The sequence below is a fragment of the Poecilia mexicana genome, unplaced genomic scaffold, assembly GCF_051168715.1.
Source record: "Poecilia mexicana isolate PSO_F unplaced genomic scaffold, ASM5116871v1 scaffold_6, whole genome shotgun sequence".
Lineage (NCBI taxonomy): Eukaryota > Metazoa > Chordata > Actinopteri > Cyprinodontiformes > Poeciliidae > Poecilia > Poecilia mexicana.
In genome coordinates this window covers 32276753-32296740 of record NW_028263375.1, presented here as the reverse complement: position 1 = coordinate 32296740, position 19988 = coordinate 32276753, and the positions used below count along the sequence as shown (strand labels likewise).

At 38.1% G+C, this 19988-nt stretch overlaps 1 protein-coding gene across 2 annotated transcripts in view; it reads right to left on the bottom strand.

The window, feature by feature from the left end:
* spg11 (SPG11 vesicle trafficking associated, spatacsin) overlaps positions 1–19988 on the bottom strand; it is a 34539-nt gene that overhangs the window by 9778 nt on the left and 4773 nt on the right. For both annotated transcript variants that reach the window (XM_014972430.2, XM_014972428.2), the window contains exons 5-26: positions 19216–19353; positions 18416–18795; positions 17956–18101; positions 17740–17869; positions 16422–16577; positions 16159–16325; positions 15864–16040; positions 15123–15194; positions 11341–11468; positions 10595–10767; positions 10312–10507; positions 9368–9571; positions 9179–9285; positions 8752–8897; positions 7535–7690; positions 7285–7351; positions 6993–7155; positions 6660–6865; positions 6463–6571; positions 3946–4105; positions 915–1190; positions 481–681 (exon numbers count right to left, since the gene is read on the bottom strand). In XM_014972430.2, the coding sequence (XP_014827916.2) occupies positions 481–681; positions 915–1190; positions 3946–4105; positions 6463–6571; positions 6660–6865; positions 6993–7155; positions 7285–7351; positions 7535–7690; positions 8752–8897; positions 9179–9285; positions 9368–9571; positions 10312–10507; positions 10595–10767; positions 11341–11468; positions 15123–15194; positions 15864–16040; positions 16159–16325; positions 16422–16577; positions 17740–17869; positions 17956–18101; positions 18416–18795; positions 19216–19353 (3658 nt within the window). The remainder of the gene's footprint in view (positions 1–480; positions 682–914; positions 1191–3945; positions 4106–6462; positions 6572–6659; positions 6866–6992; positions 7156–7284; positions 7352–7534; positions 7691–8751; positions 8898–9178; positions 9286–9367; positions 9572–10311; positions 10508–10594; positions 10768–11340; positions 11469–15122; positions 15195–15863; positions 16041–16158; positions 16326–16421; positions 16578–17739; positions 17870–17955; positions 18102–18415; positions 18796–19215; positions 19354–19988) is intronic.

Below are 19988 nucleotides of genomic sequence, written 5' to 3'. Positions count from 1 at the left end.
CTGAGGAAAAAAAAGTATTTGTTATTGGTAGTACTGATTGTTTGCTAGAATGAACATTACTATAAATCTAGGATATAATCTGCAAAAACACACAATCTTACCAAGTATTTTTGTCTAGTTTCTAGTGCAAATATCTTAGTACATTTGAATTAAGACAAAACTAATTTAAAAGTATCTTATCAGCAAGAATCTTGTTTTAAGTAAATAATTCCTTAACATTGGTGAAAATTGGCAGATTATTTCACTTATATCACAGGGAAATTGTCTTATACGTAAATTTATCTGCTAATGGAATAGGTCTTTTTTTTCCCACCAACATTAAGGAATTATTTACTGAACACAAACTTCTATATCTTGCTGAACAGATACTTGTAAGGTATTTTTCACTTATTTCAAGTGCAATAAGAAATTTGCACTAGAAGCGAGACTAAAAATACTTTGTAAGACTTGGTGTTTTTGCAGTGTGTAGGTCAATGATACCTGCTGAAAAAGCTCAAATCCTCGCAGGAGGACCCAGGTGTGACCCTGCCTCAGCAGCATCTTCCAGATGACTGACAGGTCATGGAGGGTCCATTCATGGTCCTGGGGGGCTTCGGTGAGGTGTGAAGTGGCCTCTTCTGTTGTTGTGTCAACGACAGAGGTCAGCATCCACACACACAGACATGACAGCAGATCTGTTCCCTGTCAGTTACATGGGAAAAAAGAGCCAACAACTAGATCAGAATTAAGATTCTGTCTAAGACCATGTATTAACTAGTTCATAACACAAAATGTGCCAAACTGATGGAGACACAGATAGGGACAGTTTGTAGTAACTCAATGTATTTACTATTAGTATAATACGGGTGTTATGGCAACAAGTAAAACAACTTAAATATAACTTGACTTGACATGTAGTTGTTCTAGCCAGATACCTGCAGACAGGCAGCAAGTACTGCCAGCATCGGGCAGTGTTGAACTATTGCTTCATGTAGGAGAAACCTCCATGACACTTGCTTCTCCTGGCTCTGCAGCAGCACCTGGAACAGCTCCCCACCATGTTCAGAGCCCCCAGCGACCACATCTGTTCTCAAAAAGCCCAACTGTTCCTGAGGGTCTCGGCTCGTCTGATTGTGAACCTGCAGGTCTTGAAATGCGAGGCTTAGGTGAACCTGCAAGACGGGGTCAAAGAGACCTACCAGGGACCTCACCTGGGGAAACAAAATTGAAAGACTCAAAGATGATTTGTCAGTAAAATTAATTTTGAATTGAATTGGAAAAAAAAAAAAAAAAAAAAAAAAAAAAACATCATAGGCTCAAGGAACAAAATTTAGCATCACTGGGGATAAAGAAAATCTCAAGATCCCCCCACCCCCACACACGTGTGTGTAACTATGAGTGAGGATTTTGCAAAACAATTTTGTTAAGATTATTTTTTAAAATAAAGGTACTGATTTTTTCAAGAGAAAGTACACAACATATCAAGCTATTTGGCCAGGTGAGAAAAATTATTTTTGATCATTTCATCAGTGAAATTAAGTTTACTCTTGTTATATACAGTACAGACCAAAAGTTTGGACACACCTTTTCATTCAAAGAGTTTTCTTCATTTTCATGACTATGAAAATTGTAGATTCACACTGAAGGCATCAAAACTATGAATTAACACATGTGGAAATATGTACTAAACAAAAAAGTGTAAAACAACTGAAAATACACCTTATATTCTAGTTTCTTCAAAGTAGCCACCTTTTGCTGCGATTACTGCTTTGCACAGACTCTGCATTCTCTTGAGTTTCAAGAGGTAGTCACCTGAGATGGTTTTCACTTCACAGGTGTGCCCTGTCAGGTTAATAAGTGGGATTTCTTGCCTTATAAATGAGGTTGGAACCATCAGTTGTGTTGTGCAGAAGTCAGGTGGACACACAGCTGATAGTCCTACTGAATAGAGTGCTAGAATTTGTATTATGGCAAGACAAAAGTAGCTAAGTAAAGAAAAACGAGTGGCCATCATTACTTTAAGAAATGAAGGTCAGTCAGTCCGAAAAATTGGGAAAACTTTGAAAGTGTCCCCAAGTGCAGTCGCAAAAACCATCAAGCGCTACAAAGAAACTGGCTCACATGAGGACCGCCCCAGGAAAGGAAGACCAAGAGTCACCTCTGCTGCGGAGGATAAGTTCATCCGAGTCACCAGCCTCAGAAATCGTAGGTTAACAGCAGCTCAGATTAGAGACCAGGTCAATACCACAGAGTTCTAGCAGCAGACACATCGCTGCAACAACTGTGCAGCGGAGAGGAGACTGTGTGAATCAGGACTTCATGGTAGAACAGCTGCTAGGAAACCACTGCTAAGGACAGGCAACAAGCAGAAGAGACTTGTTTGGGCTAAAGAACATAAGGAATGGACATCAGACCAGTGGAAATCTGTGCTTTGGTCTGATGAGTCCAAATTTGTGATCTTTGGTTCCAACCACCGTGTCTTTGTGCGACGCAGAAAAGGTGAACGGATGGACTCTACATGCCTGGTTCCCACCGTGAAGCATGGAGGAGGAGGTGTGATGGTGTGGGGGTGCTTTGCTGGTGACACTGTTGGGGATTTATTCAAAATTGAAGGCATACTGAACCAGCATGGCCACCACAGCATCTTGCAGCGGCATGCTATTCCATCCGGTTTGCGTTTAGTTGGACCATCATTTATTTTTCAACAGGACAAAGACCCAAACACACCTCCAGGCTGTGTAAGGGCTATTTGACCAAGAAGGAGAGTGATAGGGTGCTGCGCCAGATGACCTGGCCTCCACAGTCACCGGTCCTGAACCCAATAGAGATGGTTTGGGGTGAGATTGGCCACAGAGTGAAGGCAAAAGGGCCAACAAGTGCTAAGTATCTCTGGGAAATCCTTCAAGACTGTTGGAAGACCATTTCAGGTGACTACCTCTTGAAGCTGATCAAGAGAATGCCAAGAGTGTGCGAAGCAGTAATCAAAGCAAAAGGTGGTTACTTTGAAGAACTTAGAATATAAGGCGTATTTTCAGTTATTTCACACATTTTTGTTAAGTATATAATTCCACATGTGTTAATTCATAGTTTTGATGCCTTCAGAGAGAATCTACAATTTTCATAGTCATGAAAATGAAGAAAACTCTTTGAATGAAAAGGTGTGTCCAAACTTTTGGTCTGTACTGTAGGTTTATAATAAAATAAAAAATTTCTATCAATTTTCTACCTAATTATACCCTATAATAATTAGTTAGATTGTAGCTGATTTACTTTAGAGAAATCTGATCTGACTAAATTGATGACATTTTTGTAACATTATCAGTTAATATTTCTCATCTAAAAAAGTTATTTTTTTCTGTTAAAAAAAATTCTAACAGGGTGTTTTAATGAAGTGTTACAAACTTGGATTTCTGTATATTCTATAATAAACACTACTAAGGGTAAGTACATGTGAACTGAACATCACGTCTTCATTGTGCAAAGTTCTCCGTCTCTTTTCTGTCCTGATGGAATCTCTCCTCCTACTCATTGATCAGATTCTCAGGAAACCAATCCAGATGTGAGAACAAGTCCATGCATTTGATGCTCATGTTGTTCCATAGTTCAGAAAGTTGACCTGATTGAGCAAAACCAATGTGATTTCTGGATTCAGTTAATCAAAATGACACTAAGAGTTGAAAAACCCCATACAATGTTTTTGACTGTTGAACTGCTTTTTTGACTGTGATATTGTCTGAAAGTGTTTTAGAGCAAGTTTTAATGTGTGTTGCTTTTATCTTGGTAATTGTATTAGTGGTGTTGGCCAGGTCTCCCTTGTAAAATATATCTCTGATCTCAATGGAACTAACCTAGTTAAATAAAGGTTTAATCAAATAATTACAAAATAGGCACAAATTATGTTTATTCAAATAAATGGAAATAAGTAACATTTCTTAAAAAGATGGAGTGTGTCCTGTGTGTGCTCACCTGCTGGGGTGGGAAATTGTGCAGTTGGACAAACAATAAAAAGTGTACAAATTGTCTGTCCTCAGCACAGTGGCTGGGATAAATCAGGCTGAGCTCCAGACTGTGGAGCTGACAGAACTGAACAGGTAAGGCCCACTGCTGAGCCGCCTCGAACGATGACCTGAGAAAACAACTCACAATACTTAGGTAGAACATCTGAACATAAGACCTCAGAATTACATCTGTCAATCATTCAACTGCAAGTAGTTTAATTTTTCATGACATTACATCAGGGTGGTCTGGCTAACACTGCTGTGGGACAGTAAAAAAAAACAAGGTGTGGGATTCTGTTTTCATCCTTGACGTGTACTCACCACACACTTCTGTAATTTAAAGTTATTCACCAGGTACACCTCTCTAAAGCTAAACTGGTGCGCATTTACCCAAACATGGACCCAGCATGCGACAGGTATAGCAGTTCACCTGCTACATAAATCCACATGTTTTGGTCTTGTCCTTCTCCAGCTAATTTCTAGACGTCAGCCTTCCGTACTATATCTGACGTCTTGCACTGTGAGATCAAGTCAAACCATTTATCCACCATCTTTGGTGTCAAACAAAGAATTCTCTCACTTTCATCATTAATTGCCAGGAGAGCTGTCTTATTAAGATGGAATGATCCCCCTTCACATTCACACTGGATAAAGGATATGATGTTTTGTATGGACTTAGAAAAAATAACCTTTACTGTCTGAAGTTATTCATTCTTATTTATACAAATAAGAATATATATATATATATATATATATATATATATATATATATATATATACACACACACACACGCATTTATATATATATATAAGGGGTTGCACCAATTAGTCGACTAGTCGATTCTTTTCTCTGCACTGACTTTTTTCTGGGCCAGTCGACTAGTCGCAATTACATGACTAAACAGATTTTTACCAGAAAATGAAAGAAGGTGGACTAGGTGAGTTCGTCAGAAAGCTCAAATTGTATAAAAATGTAAATAATTTAATAATTACAAACTGTAAATTACAGCGTAGGCTACCGCAATAGGGGCGTTGCGCGGCGCGGTGGTTAGCGCGGCGCCCCGTATACAGAGACTTTAGCCCGCGGTAATCAGGAGTCCGACTCCCGGCCTCCATTCGCTGGGCCCAGGCCTCTCTCCGCTCTCTCTGCCCCCTTACAGTCAGATCGTTGTCAAATAAACTAGTGCCGAAAAAATCCTTAAAAAATTAAATAAATAAAAAAGACTACCGCAGTAATGTGTTACAACGCGTCATGATGTGAGGCTTCTTTATCCATCCAACTGATCAGCGTCACCCTGCGTATGGAAGCTTTTAACCTGGCAGCTTTACGCTCTTATAAAGATATGGTTTGACTACATCTGGAAACTAAGTCCAAGCTTCATCCTGAGGATCTGATAAAGGAGATCTCGGCCGCCGTCCAGATGTCGGTTCAGAGAGCCGCTGCTGAGTCAGCAGAGATCATGCTGCGCATCGGGCAGAGGAGCAGCAGGAGGTTTCGTTAAATTCAACTGTAACCAAACGGGATCCGTTCATAATAAGTTTGGTTTGTGATGTTCCAAAAGCACCATTGTGGTCAGTGTGATAATTTGACTCCTATACAAGTAACTATCCAGAGATCATCAGCATCAGCCGGTGTTTGGAAAAAAAACAAAAAAAAAGTCAGACCCGAATTTGTACAACGAACTTTTCTCCCTGCTCACGAAGAATGATCTGTTTATTGCTCTTTTAATTCTGCATAATAGACTTAGTAAAAGCAGGAGAAGGGGAGTGTGTGTGTGTGTGTGTGGGGTCGGGGGAGGATCCATATTTGCCGTGAAAATAGCTGATAAAGCCTCCAAGTAGTTGTGCAGGGTTTTTGCGCTTACGTCACTATGACGTCACCGCGACTAGTCGACAACGACTCGACTATTATCATGATGTAGTCGACCTTAAAAAATATGTAGTTGTTCAACCCCTAACATATACATACACATATATATACATACATATATATATATATATATATATATATATATATATATATATATATATATATATATATATATATATATATATATATATATATATATATATATATATATATGCAAATCTTATTTATTTGACGTCGGGTTAAAATCTACTCAAATTGTATTGCCATCTCCTGTAGTGTATTTTTCAATATGTTGCTAATAATCAATAAAAAGACATTTGAGACATTTCTAAGAAAATATGCATGTAAAACTGACCTTTAAGAATTTTATCTTAAGTCAGTTAAAATGACTCTTCTGAATAAATTCAATATTATATGAAACATGAACATTTATTCAATTTCGGGAAAACAGATTGCTCTGAGCTGAACAGCCATAACAGCAGGTACTTCACAAATTAATTAACCAATTCAATGCATTATGCACATAGACAAAAGTGAACACACACAAATTAAGTGTTACTGGATGATAAAGGGCGGTAGATTGTAAACTGTAAACGTGTTAGTAGGTAGGCTTACCTGCTGATCCCCCTCTGCTCCAGACTGTCTGCCACTGCAGCCTCCAGGTAACAAAGCAGCTCTGCTGCGGCTCCCGGCTCTCCATTCACCAGCTTTACTGCTTTAGACACTGAAACACAACCGGAAAGGCGTTTACTGTGTTCACTTGGACCGTATAGATGCTGTGTTGGACTGGCATATGTCTTGGTGTTGTTTACTTAATGTTCGCAGATTCTGCGTTGGTGTGAGCCTGTCGAGTTGGTTCCAGTGCTGAAGGATGGTGTTCAAGGCTCTGATGTCAACTCTCAGCTTCAGGCTGCAGATTCCCAGCAGCTCACAGAAACATACAGCAGACGATGTCACAGACGGCTTATTGAAACACTTCAGAGCCAATCTGTACACCTGCAGCCAGACCTTCTGGAGTCTAAAACACACGCATGCAAATACAACTAAAGAAATATGCAGCTTGTCAGAAACATGGGTGCCATCTTGCCTGCCCTCGCAACCATCTCAATAATCTGATAATAAAACCTGATGTTAGATGTACTCACAGCAACTGCACGTCACTGCAGACCCCCAGCTGCTGGATAAGAAAGTTTCCATATGCAAAAGATGGTCGACCATGATGGATGTAGTAAAGAAAGTCCAGGTTTTCTATAATAGCGAACTTGCCAACCAGATGAGAGCTAGAAAAATGAGGCAGTTCGGCAGTTTCTGCAGAACATAAATAAATTACCAGTTTTACTCTGTATTAAATGGATAGTTTGGCTCTATTTAATAATCTTTTCATTTTCATTTTTTTTACATGTGCCTATAACATATCTCAAAAAACAATATTCTTACCAGTGCAGTTCAGAGGGTTTGCAGTCTGCCAACTAAATAGCCTGGATGGGTCAAGAGGGTGAAGTGACTAGGATAGATAACCATTAAGGATTACTATGTTACACATTAAGAGATAATCAGCTTTTACAATGTGATATCACCTGGTATTATTTTAACTTTTCCACAAACTATATTTCTTTGCTAAATGCTGAAGCAATCTCCAATAGATTACTTCAGCATTTTTTTATTTCATAAAAGGTTGTGTGTCTACCTGGAGAAGGTGATAAATGAAGATGTCAGAGAATGAGCCATTCGCAGATGGGAAGAGGGCGGCTCTCAGCTTGTAATGAGGGGCCAGGGCCATCTTCAGGAGCTGGGGGTCAACAGTCCCCTCCAAACATGTTGAACTCTGTCCCTGAGCCACAACCTATGCATAAAAGCACAGTTCTGTTCAGTGGTAAAATATTTAGCAGATAATGTGACTACTAAAAACAAAACAAAAAAAAAAAAAACAAAAAAAAGGGATTTAAAAAAGCAATTGACTGAAACTGACAATTGTGGCAGACGATAGTCAGGCAGCCCACCTTGTTAACTTAAATTGATCAAAGCAAAATTGTGATAAACAAAGAAACTGAACACAGCACAAATGGCCAGAAAACAACAACTTACTGTCAGCAGGATTTTAGGTTACACTCGATGTCTGTCTTTAAGGACAAAAGACTTCAGAACATTCATATGTTGGAACACACACAGTGAAAGAAGCCAGGTACGTTTTGTTTATATTTCATTTGTATTACCAGCCCATGTTCTTTTACATAAATATGTTTGTATTTGTGTTTTAGTTTTCATAGTGAGCCACAAAATCCATGGCATCTATGTTGATGGAAGATGTTGAAATTAGCAGTGCACCGATACCTACATGTGAAGTCGATCTTATCGACCCCAGCAAAGGTTTAAAAACCAACCACTGTGCCCTTTTGTTTTGCTGTGACAGAGGTTTGACCCTGTACACCAAGTCATGTCTGCATGTTTGCAGTTAATATTAATCACTCCACTGTTACCAACTCAGCAACTTTCTTGCCATATATAAAAACATTTCAAACAAAAAAAAATCTGTATCGGCCAAAATCAGAGTCGGCAGGTCAGGTTTCTTAAAGATCAGTAACTGGCACCACTGTGAGTGATCTGAAAAATACTTATGAAATAAACATATTATTACAACTATTCATTTTCCTGTAGTGGTGTGTATATTAATATATACACAGGATTAATATTAATATATACACACCCTATATAACATGGTGTTTATATTGCATTATTATATAACAGTGATATTTTGTGATTATTGCCGTTATAATTTTCTGTTAAAACTACAGCAGTTTTAACAGAAAAAATTTTTATAGTTTTTTTCTATGACAATTTAGGTTATAGCTTTAAGAAATAAGATAAAATAAGGGAAGAAGTTTTGATTAGCTGAAGCATATTTACCTTATCAATTCCACCATGAGCAAACATGATGGAAGCCAGTGCCAGCAGACTGTGTCCCTCAAACAGTAAGCTGCTCAGAGAGGCCAGGCTGCCAGGTAGCAGCACCTGAGCGCTGGTCAGACTCGCCTGGAACATGGGTTCTGGTTCTACAAACAAAGAGAGAGAAAGACAGAAAATGTACGGTCATGAAATTTCTTTAGAAATAGTTTTTCCTGATATTTACTTTTTGAGTTATGTGGTGTCTAAAGACACACGAAAGAGGTTTGTTGCGTTCTTAACTGCAATAGTGACATGAATGTAGTTTTTAATATGTGGAAAACAGATCTCCAAACATTTATTTGCTTATGTATTAATTTTTTTTTTTTTATAATCATGACCTATGAAGAGAAGCTTGATCCTATCAGTGCACTTGATCCGCTATGGGTACCTGACAGGTCTCTGGTTATCTCCTGGGTCTTTACCATCATCTCAAACCAGGGATGACTCCCCAGCAGGTTCTGATCGGTAAGGAGGGGGCAGTTTCTGGGCGTCAGTCTGTGGAAAGGGGACCCAAAACTGATGCTTTGCATAATAACAGAAACATGTATTTAATCAAAACTAAACAGCAGTTCTGTACCTGTAGTGCTCCAGGTAGGTATAAAGCAGGTACTGAAGATTATGCTCCAGGCACAATGCAATGAAAACACTGTGTAAGTTAAGGCAGAGAGGGGAGCAATACTGAGATACGGGGGGGGATGATGTCATCAACCCAGCACCCTGAGCTAGTCGCCATAGAAGCTGCTCCAAATCTGACATCTCATCTGGGATAAACACACCTTTCCTGTGGTGGCAGAAGGCATTAATAGTTAAATGAGGCAGAATGTTTGGGGATGAAGTGATCTACAGCCTGAAACTCAAATTTTGACAAAAGGGAAAATAATGCAGGAAAACCGCTCAATAACAACTCAAAACCACTTTTTTCTCAGTGTATGTTTCAGAATTCAGAAAAAAAAACACTCAAACATTTCCAAAAGAACATTCAGTCCATTACAGTTTTATGTTTTTAGGCTTAATGTTCATTTTGCGATCATCATCATTGTGGTAGATTAGCTCATTTAAACATCTGCTCTACTGATGATCTGTCAGATTTGGTGAATGGATCACCTTTTTGTTATTTTGTAGTTGTCACTAAAATAAGCAATAAACAGAAAGAGGTGTGGACATAAAGCCTGCTGTTATGTGTGATGTGAGCAAGAGGTGGATCTATGACATCATTGCTTTTCAATAGGTGAGTATAGGATATCTATATGAAAATACAACAAATTGAAAGAAACTGTCTTGATTTGTGTGTATACTTTTCTTCAGAAAAAATTTAAATATTGTTATCAACTTCCACTCAAAAAAAAAAAAAATTTTGGGTTAATCAATTAACAATTGATTAACAATTAATCAACATCCCACATCCTAACATATGATCAAAATAGGCCAAACGCAGGCATAGTGTGTGTGAGTGTGTGTATGTGGGTGATTTTATTTGTTCTCTTTTCAACAACTTTAACTTAAAACACAAGGATCTAATACCTAGCTAGAAGGTCCAAGATGTTCTCCTTGAAGAAGATGCTGCACACTGTGTTATTGTTGACCATCTCAGGAGTTATGTCAGGCCAACAGGGGGAGCCGAAGGTCCTTTGATTGTGAATCCAGTCAACCACCTTCTGATGGTGGTGAAAAGCAGTCAGGTAATGCCACAACAATGCAGGGTCACAGCAGCTCAGCTCTGATAAAAGAGACAGATGTTTGTTGTGCGTCTGTATGCTGCAGCACCACAGAGCAATTCTAGTTTTGCTTGGACTTGTAGCCTGACCTATGTGCTGCAGCCTGGATAAGCGAACAGCCGTCTGGCAGCTCTGATCCCAGGTCTTCACCCAGTCCAGTCGGAGGTTCCTCCAGAGTTCTCCCTCCTCCTTTGAACTCTGTCCCACCAACTCCTTCACCACCTCTTCACCATCTAGCTCCTTATGAATCATCTGAGGTAACCTGGAACATGTTTTTTTTTTTTTTTTACAAAGGTCAAAACACAGACTTCATCTATATCAACACTGACAATGTAAATTTAATCCATCAGAAATTCTTCTGTAATTTCCAAAGAAAATATTGTGGAAATTTTAGGGTGATCAAATTTAAAAGTATGAAGGAAATGAACTGGGTGACAAAAAAAAACTATTAAATATGTAAGGATAAAAAATTGAAAACTTTCACCATAAAACCACAGAGGTATCATAAAAATAATGTAGCTTAGAATTTCTAAGCTACATTAAGGTAAAAGATCAAAAACAACAGAATATTGAAAATCATTTATTTTTATCATTAGATACATACACTAGATACATTTCCACAAAATGCATCTAGCTTAAAATATAAGTCTGTATGAAAATTGTTTTATTTGTTCTAAATTTCTTACCTTTATAATTTTAAACCACTTTTTCCATACTTATGTTTGCTTTCTTGGCATATTTCATTTTCTCTTATTTAGTTTTTATTTGTTCTGGTGACCATATGAGACGCACATTAATACTACAAATAACGAGGAAAGAAATGCAGCATCTGTACCGTTGTGAAAGGGGATTAGCTGGGCAGGAGACAGCAGGCAGCAGGCCAAGCTTCTCTATCTCACAGATGAATGAGACACCCTCCAGCTCTTCTTCAGTCAGAGAACTGTGCTTTGACAGATCCTCTACCTGATGGATAGAACACAGAGTTACAAAGACCAAACCAGCATGGCCAATCTATAGAATAGAAAAATTTGTTAAAACCAGGGCTCCCCAAATAATATGAAGCATAGGCGTAGGAAGCGGGGGGGACATGTCCCCCCCAATATTGGAGAGAGTCACATTCGTCCCCCACCAATAATTTCACCGCTGTTGCGAAGAATTTTAAAATCTTCCACTCGTTTATTTTATTTATTTTATCACAACAGCGCATTCAGCAGAGCACTTCCTCCCCCTCCCTCTTCTGAACGGCTCAGAGTAAAGGCAGCAGCAGACGGAGTCAGAAACTCCGTTTGAAGGAGGTAAACTGTCTGTCAGGAATTTTGCCATGAATATCGCTCGTTTATAACATCTTGTTGTCAGTTTACTTTCATATATAGAACTAAATCTTTTAGGTTAAGCCGTTTTAATTCTGGGATAGTCACATGTCCAAAATTTTACTGCAGAGAGTCAAAGGGAGGCAGAGACAGAAACACATATCCGTAGATATTTTAGTTAAATGTTTGCGGCTGAAAATGACAGGGAAAAAAAAACATTTAGTCTTTTTGCCTCAGTGTTTTTCATGGATCTTTGGTAAGTTACTGAATGCAGGGCTGGAAAGTGAGACTGAGTTAACAGTGAGGAGCTAAGGTGTCTGTTAGACGTGAAAAGTATAATTTTTATTTATTTTGTAGATCAAACTGTTGCACTGATGTAGAGAGTTGTTAAAGAAGAACAAAACTTGTTTAGATTTTATTTTTGTTGGTCAAATTGCTGTACTGAGTTTAAAACTGCCGAGTCCTATTTTATGAGCTGTTTTCTACTTTGGTTTTAGAAAGAGGTAGAACCAGTTCAATTACCAGTCAATTTATATCAATGCATTTTGACCAATAATCAAATGTCTTTTGACCAATAAAATATATCACAATCTGGTAGCCTGTCTGTGCTACCATAATATTTAGCTTGCTAGTTGTGTGAGGCAAATGCTAAAGTGAGTGTTCATCCTGGAATGACAGTCATTATACTGCATAACTTTAATCTGATTATTGGATTGTAAATAGTAACATGTTAGAATACTTGTTACTGAAACAAGGGTCAGATTAGAGTAACGCGTTACTGATGTGTTGATGGCATCAGGCAGAGGGAGGGGCTGGGGGGGCTTGAGCACCTGCCCCTTTTGCTCCTTGCCCCCCAAGTGCCCTTTGGTCAAACTTTTTTTTTTTTTGGTATTTTCTAAGCCCTCTTCTGACACATAATAACATGTACTAAAATTATTATTTTTTTGTTTTTTTTTGTAAAAACATAAGTGCCCCCCCCCCCCCCCCCGCCCCATTTCCTTTGACCTTTTGCCCGTGACGCATGACGCAGTTGCCTCTCACGCAGTGAGATAAGGCGGCTAACTGGAGCTCAACGTAGCGAACGTTCCAGATTACAGAACAGTTTTTGGTGAATTAAAAAAAATGTTCTTGGTGAATAAAGTGGAGTAGACTTGCTACTTGTCAGATGACAGAAAACTTTGAAGTATCGTTTCTGCTTCAGCGGTTTAAGCAGAGAGGTAATGAAATACAACAGACACTGACAGGCCTCTGCGTCTGCCTTTCTCTGAAGAACTACTGAGCGGGAGGAGACAGACAGGTGAGGAAAAACTGTTCTTATCTATCGATTCAGTATTTTTATCATACAGACATTAGGCTGCTGTTGTGCTATTAGCTAGCTGCTAGCTAACGACTTTGCTAGCAAAGCTAGATAACTAAAAAGTTTCTTCCCTGTATCGTTAATGAAATCAGTCATTCTTCAGTATCGCTTATGGAACAGGGGCACATCGCCCGTCTAAAACCGATCATCTCCATAAAGGAGATATGTCCGATCTTCTAATTTCCTTTGCTGCATAATGTACATTCCATTTATTCTAGCATTAGGTAAATGTATCTTGAAGGAGAATAGCACTTACATAAAAGTCCAACAAGGATATTCATTTAGAATTAAAAATAACTCACCCTGAATTACCATGATGGATATAATGTATGCAATAAAAGTGTGTCATTAATGAAGGGGAAAAAACTCAATCCAGACTTTAAGTAAGTTTAGGGTCTGGTTCACAGAGTATAAAGTAAAAAATGTTTTCCCAATTATTCAATGAAAAAAAAAAACTAACCTATTACAATAAAATTGTAATCAAAACTTTTGGAACTGTAATGATTTCTTTTTTAAAAACAAAACATTTTGTTTAAAAAAACTTTTTTTTTTAATTAAATAACTAATTTTTGTCTCGTGAACTTAAGTTATTTGCCAAACATAAACTTTTATTTGCACTCAGAAATCTTTTCATGTGAGAATCACAAGCAAAACTTTGAGTCACAAACAATAAAAACTTAGAATAGCAAGAAAATATTTCTGACGTGCAAATAAGTTTGTTTTGCAAATAATTTTTTTCACTTCATGATATAAAAATGTGTGATTTTAATTTTTTTTTTTAAAGTTTTTTAATCAAAACTCAGTAGGCTTTTCTCATGGTGACATGCATTAACAATTAAAATTTTGCTTTAGTTTTTTTTTCTGCAGTTCCACGTTAAAGTTTGATGCAGCTCTGCTTTCCTGAATGGACCATCTTCATCTCCACTGCAAGTGTAGCAAACATGCAGCTCTTTTTATAGATTACAGTACACTAAAAGGTTGCATTGTGTCCTTGTTTACATTTTTAATAGTGTAATTCTGTAAAGATAAAATATGTCTGGTGGTCCAGCTCTGATTTACATATCCTGCTAAAATGCGGGTTTGAATATGGCAATACTTTCTTATAACAAAATAGACCTGCAGAAAGAAATTACTAATAAAATATCTTACATATGCATAGTTGTATGCTCTATATAGAGATTTTCCTTAGCCTTGATTGTATATCTTATCATTTTGTAAATTATCATTGTTTATTAAACTCTGAAAGCTTTGTGGCTTTGTTAATATTCTGTCCTAGAAGGCGGTTAGATGTGCCCTTTTTTTGAGCACCTGCCCCTTTAGTGGTCCCTGCACGGCCCTGGATGGCATAATTGTTTGACAATTCTGCTCAAGCTATTTACTGATCTGTCAGGTTTCCGATATGCGTCCCCCCCAATGACAGACTTGTTCCTACGCCCTTGATATGAAGGTCGAATTTTCAACAAGGCCTTCGAAAACAAGCTGCTTTTTAAAATCTTTGATTTAAAAGATTTAAACTAGAGGTAAAGCATATGTGGAGCAGGTTTTTGTTCCATAATGTTAGCCCTGTCCACTGTTTTTATTAACAGTACAACAAAGTTATGCAAATTAACAGAAAAAAACACAACATAAATCACTGTGGGTAATGAAGCTATAGATGAGTTTAATTTTTGTGACTGACTTACTAAAATAAATAAGCTTTGTGAATATTTAAACTTCTTTAGATGCTCCTGTACAAGTGCAGGTTTGAGCCGGCAAGGTGCCAGAGGCTTTGAACACACAAAAATCAGAATGACTATGACAGCACTTTATTCACAGTATGTGTTAAAACATATAAAAAGCAATAACAAAATCATGTTCAAGTACAAAAGGTACCAAAAACAAAACATCCTGGTCAACTCTCACATAAAGGTAACGTCTCATTTGGTGTTTGTTGTAAGAATCGTGACTCACCAACAATTCCCGGAGACCTTTGTTGTTGGTATAAAGGCAGATGTTGTGAAGCTCTTTCTTTACACTGAGACCCTGCAGACAACAAAATGTTGCAGTTTACCTCTTTAGGAAAATTATTGGTAAGGATTTAGCTCAACAATCATCAGCTTATTTCCAAAAAGGATGATAAAAAGTAAAAAAATTTAATTTCTAGGATTTTTTGCATGTGGAAATAATAGAAATGATCTGGGTAAAAAAAATATTCAGCACAATAATCTTGTAATTTCAGTCTCTACCCAACAAAACAATGTGTCTTTTCAACAGATTAGAGAACAGAGTTTAAAAAAAGAAATAAAAATCAATATAATTATTGCTGTTTGAATTCTTAATAAATGTCATGTAATCTGTAAACTTTCTGTGCTGTCATCGTCTCTCTCAGTCGCTTAGTGGGTTCAAGATCCTATATGTTAGAAATTCAAGGAGTCCTGGGAATAACAGGTTTTGTGTTACTCAGCAAGGTCAAACTTGCAGAGTAAGTATTTCCCCATTACTGAACATTTCAGAAAAATAATTATATTTGAAAAAACAAACCTTACATTTTCTTATACAGCATGTAGCCCTAACCTTTTTCCACATTGTCAATTCCATGTCAGTCAGGAAAACTACATTTAGTTGCTAAATCCCAGAATAAAGAAAGATTTTTTTTAATGAAAATATTCCTACAAGCTGTGTGTTAGCTTCCAGTTGGATTAGTGTTCTTACCATGTTGGTCAGGAATTTTTTGGCAGACTTTAGGTCCTTGCATTGCAGGCAGAGCAAAACTTGGCGCAGGCCCACCATCCTCAGAGCTGCCAGCTGCTTTTCAGGCCGGTTCTGTCTCCACATCACGGCCTGAGCTCTGGGGATCTGATTGGTCAGGATGGACTGATGGATAACTTCCTGCAAAGCAAGTTCAGTCTGATAATTACATACTTGATGCCAACACAAAATACAAAAGGTACACTATGTTTTCTAATGATTCATACTACAACAAATAAAATACAAGTTGGAACATCACCTCAGTTGAAAGTTGCTCCCATTCATCACTCTTTGCTCCCTGGAGAGGAGCACTAGCATCAGATGTGGAGTCGCCTGAAGCCCAGGGGAATCTCTTCATATAACCCCTCAACTCTGTGACATACTTACCCAGGACTTCAACATTGCTCTGCACATCTGACTGCTCATCTGCAAGCACAACAAAACACCTCCAGCTCTCTGAATCCCAAATAGTGAAAAAGCATATCAGTAAAGTGAAGTAACTGTGAGCTGTGTTTGCCTTACAGTGCGACCAGAGGAGCACAGAGCGGAGCTGTGTGTTAATGAAGCTCATGGTGAGGTTGAGCAGCTGCTCAGAGAACTGTCGGCTCTGAGCTTCACTGCTTAGCTCTCTGACAGCTGAACACAACAAATCCAACGCAGGCAACAACTCCTGGACACCTACATAGAGATAAACCAACAAAAACTCAAGGACAGCCATGTGTGTTTACATTCAGAAACACAAATATACATCATACATAGGTTATGCATGGATCTCCAATCAGCTCCTAATAGGCCGTTATGACTATGACCATTGCAAATTTTTCTACCTTTAAGTTAGCTTCCAAAAACCTTTAAAAAAGTAATTCCATACAATGTCAATTGTATGGAATATCAACTGTTCAATATCAATGAACATGATTTGTTTTTTTTTATTTTTTATATAAACATGATTTAAAATAATCATAGCAAAAACTGATATATAAATTTGATAGAATATGACAACATTACAAAGGAATTATTAAATGAAGGAATTCTGCAGACTTTTAATAACAGTGTCAAATAAACATTTCACAAATACTAGGTCAGGGCAACAATTGCCCAATCTGAAAATTGGACAGTTGAAAATCTGAAAATTAATGAACCATCTTGGGAGAATAATTTTCTGGAATAATGAAAAAAGTGGAGCCTTTTGCTCCATCATATCAGATCAGAGTTCACAAAAATAAGGCTTCTAAAAAAAAGTGTTTTCCTCAAAAGGATAACTCAAATGAAGCTAAAAGGTCTGAAAATGGCAGAGAAAATTTTAACTATTGTTTAAAAACCCTTCTTGAGTTTCTAGGTTTAATTTGTTTATGTTTATGTTTAATGTAGAAGATGTGAAAACCACAATTTGGAAAACAGACACTTTAAAACTGAAATCCCTGTCAGTAAATATGGACGTCTTCTTTAGCAGTTCAAACATTGCTTGCTGCTAGCAGTAACTGCTGAAAAGGGTGCTGCCAAAAACATTGCCATCTTTTTTGGCCAAGCCATTTTCATTTATGAAATATTCAACTGAGTCCATAATTTAAAGTAAAATATGACTTGTATTAAATATAGTAAAAGCTACAAATGATGCCATTAAACTTCTGACTTGATCAAACTTCAGTTTTAAGTTGTTTCTTCAGCATATTCAATATGGTTAAACAAATATATCAGACACTTGAAAGCTTTCCATCAAAACTCTAAGGCTTCAGTAAACCTTTTTCCATTTGTTGGTAGTAGATAACAGCAGAGTCCAAGCAAAGAGCGAGATGTTAGTTTACACATCGTCGTGGTTCAAGTCTTCTTGAGTACTTACTGTCCTTGAGACTCGGTTTGGAGTTTGCTAACTGCTCAGAAAAACCAGCTGTTGCTGATGGGTTCAGGACATTTTCTTTACTTTTCAGGTATAAATCCACTGTGTCAAGCTGTCGGTTTTTCAGTCCAGTCTGCATGCAAAACAAAAAGCAAAGAAGCAACACAGAGGAAATCAATCGATAAATCTATTTTTTTTGTAGTAGAATGAGATGCCTACTTGCAGTGCGTGGAAGGGAATGGAGCAGTGGCCCCAGCTGTTAAGGTGACAGACTGTGTCCACTGTTGCTGCACTGCCAAACAACATCAACTTGCTTAATAAATCCTGCTGGGACATGGAAAACACGATCTGGAACACACCTGACTCTGAAGAAAAACACACGTCAATGTGAAGGTGGAGTGATGACGTGTTAATTAGTTCTGGCAGGATAATCAATCTCTGTAGTCTTAAAACAAACATTGTCTGATTCCTATATTATTTTAATACAAATGTTTGCAAACTGCCCAGGAAACATTGGAGATAAATACAAACTGTACACAAAGGGTTGTAAATTGGTGTTAAATTTGTTTGTTTTTTCCCCTTTAAAATGGCATTTCAATGGCTAAGTTGTTAAATGTGTACATAAGATACACCAGTGGAAGATATAAAAAAATAAATACTGTGCCACTGCTTAGCTTACTCTTCAACAGCAGTCTGTGCTGCCTCTCTCCACTGTGCTGCACCGGCACAGCCGTTCCTTCTGCCTGGTGGTAGCTCATTCTCCCAGACTCCATTTCCCATAATGCCACTGTTGTGTGTGTGTTGCCAGGAGCAACAAAGGTCAAAAGTGCAGAGAACTCAGAAACGGCAAGAAGAGATGGAGTAGATGAGTCAGGGACAGAGAAGGTGACGATCGCCCCACTGGGAGGCACTCTGCTGTGGGAGGACATGGCAGCTGGGTGGGACGGCAAGCGGGGGAGCGAGTGGAACCATGGAATTCCTGCTGACTTAGAGGGGGATGAGGGATAAGCAGCCTGCTGCGCTCTGGCATACATGGATGCTAGACAAGTGTCCCAGGCACTAAAAGAAGAAAAGAAAGCCCAGATATCCTCAAAGTCATTAATCATTAATCTGAAAGGCACAGGACAATTTGTCAGACATGTTCAACATCCTCAACTCAAAGAAAGAGCTATGACCATCTGGTTAGAGGTACAACATCCCCAAAATATAAACTTATTTTTTTAAAAACTTTGTTATGCATACTTATTTCAAAATACTGTGTACAATATTTGTTTTTCTTTTATATTAATTTGTCATTTAATGGAAATTTTGGAACGTCACTCATGAGTGGTTCAAGTTTGTTTGGAGAAAAGTTCCTCAGTGTGATATTTGTGTGCATGTGTAGGATCAGTACTGAATCCATTACAACAGTATTGTTTTCAAGTGGACAGTAAACGTATGCTGCATCATAAAAGGACAGTCTGTCATCAGTGGTTGTACCGGTTATCACTGAATGGAGAACCAACAGCAGCAAAACTGGAGCTGGAGCTGGACAGGGCGTCCTGGTCTCCTGGATCCTTGGGCTGAAGTGAGGAAGGAGACTTGGGGCCAACACAGTGGAGGTGTTCTGGGTGTTCTCTGGAAGACAGTTTTACTTTATTAACGTGCAACAAACCAGAAGGTTGTTTTTTTAGTAACGGAGCAGCTAAAATATTTTCCAACCATTGTCAAAACTGCTCCAGGACCAAGGGAGTTTATAAGAGTTGTTTTACTGCACTGTACTTTTTTACTTTTACTTGAATAATATCATTAACTGATCCTGATCCTGAGACATGAGGGACATGAGGAAATTTTTTTCTTTTGCGTCCCCTCGCAAAACTTTTGCGTTCCCTCGCAAAAGGTTTTGCGTTCGCTCGCAATAATCTACTGATCAGTTTTTTTGCACCAAAGCGTTAATAATAATAAACACATTTTCACTGAGGTTCTGTAAGAGCCATATGAATGAAATAAGTAATTATTGATATGACAGGAGCAGCGGCTTTGACACCTGGTGGTGGGCGTGTCGATGTGGGCGTGACTGTCATGAAGTATGAATGGGAAGGTGACGCTGCTGGCTCTGTGTGCATGAGGAAGCGGGTGAGCTGGGTGGTCAGTCCTCGGAAAGTTTTTTGCATGATAATAAAAATTAAATAAATCAATAATTGTGACAGAACAAAGAAGAGGTTAGGAGTTGATTGATACACGGACAGATGAGATTCCCCGAGTTAACCCAG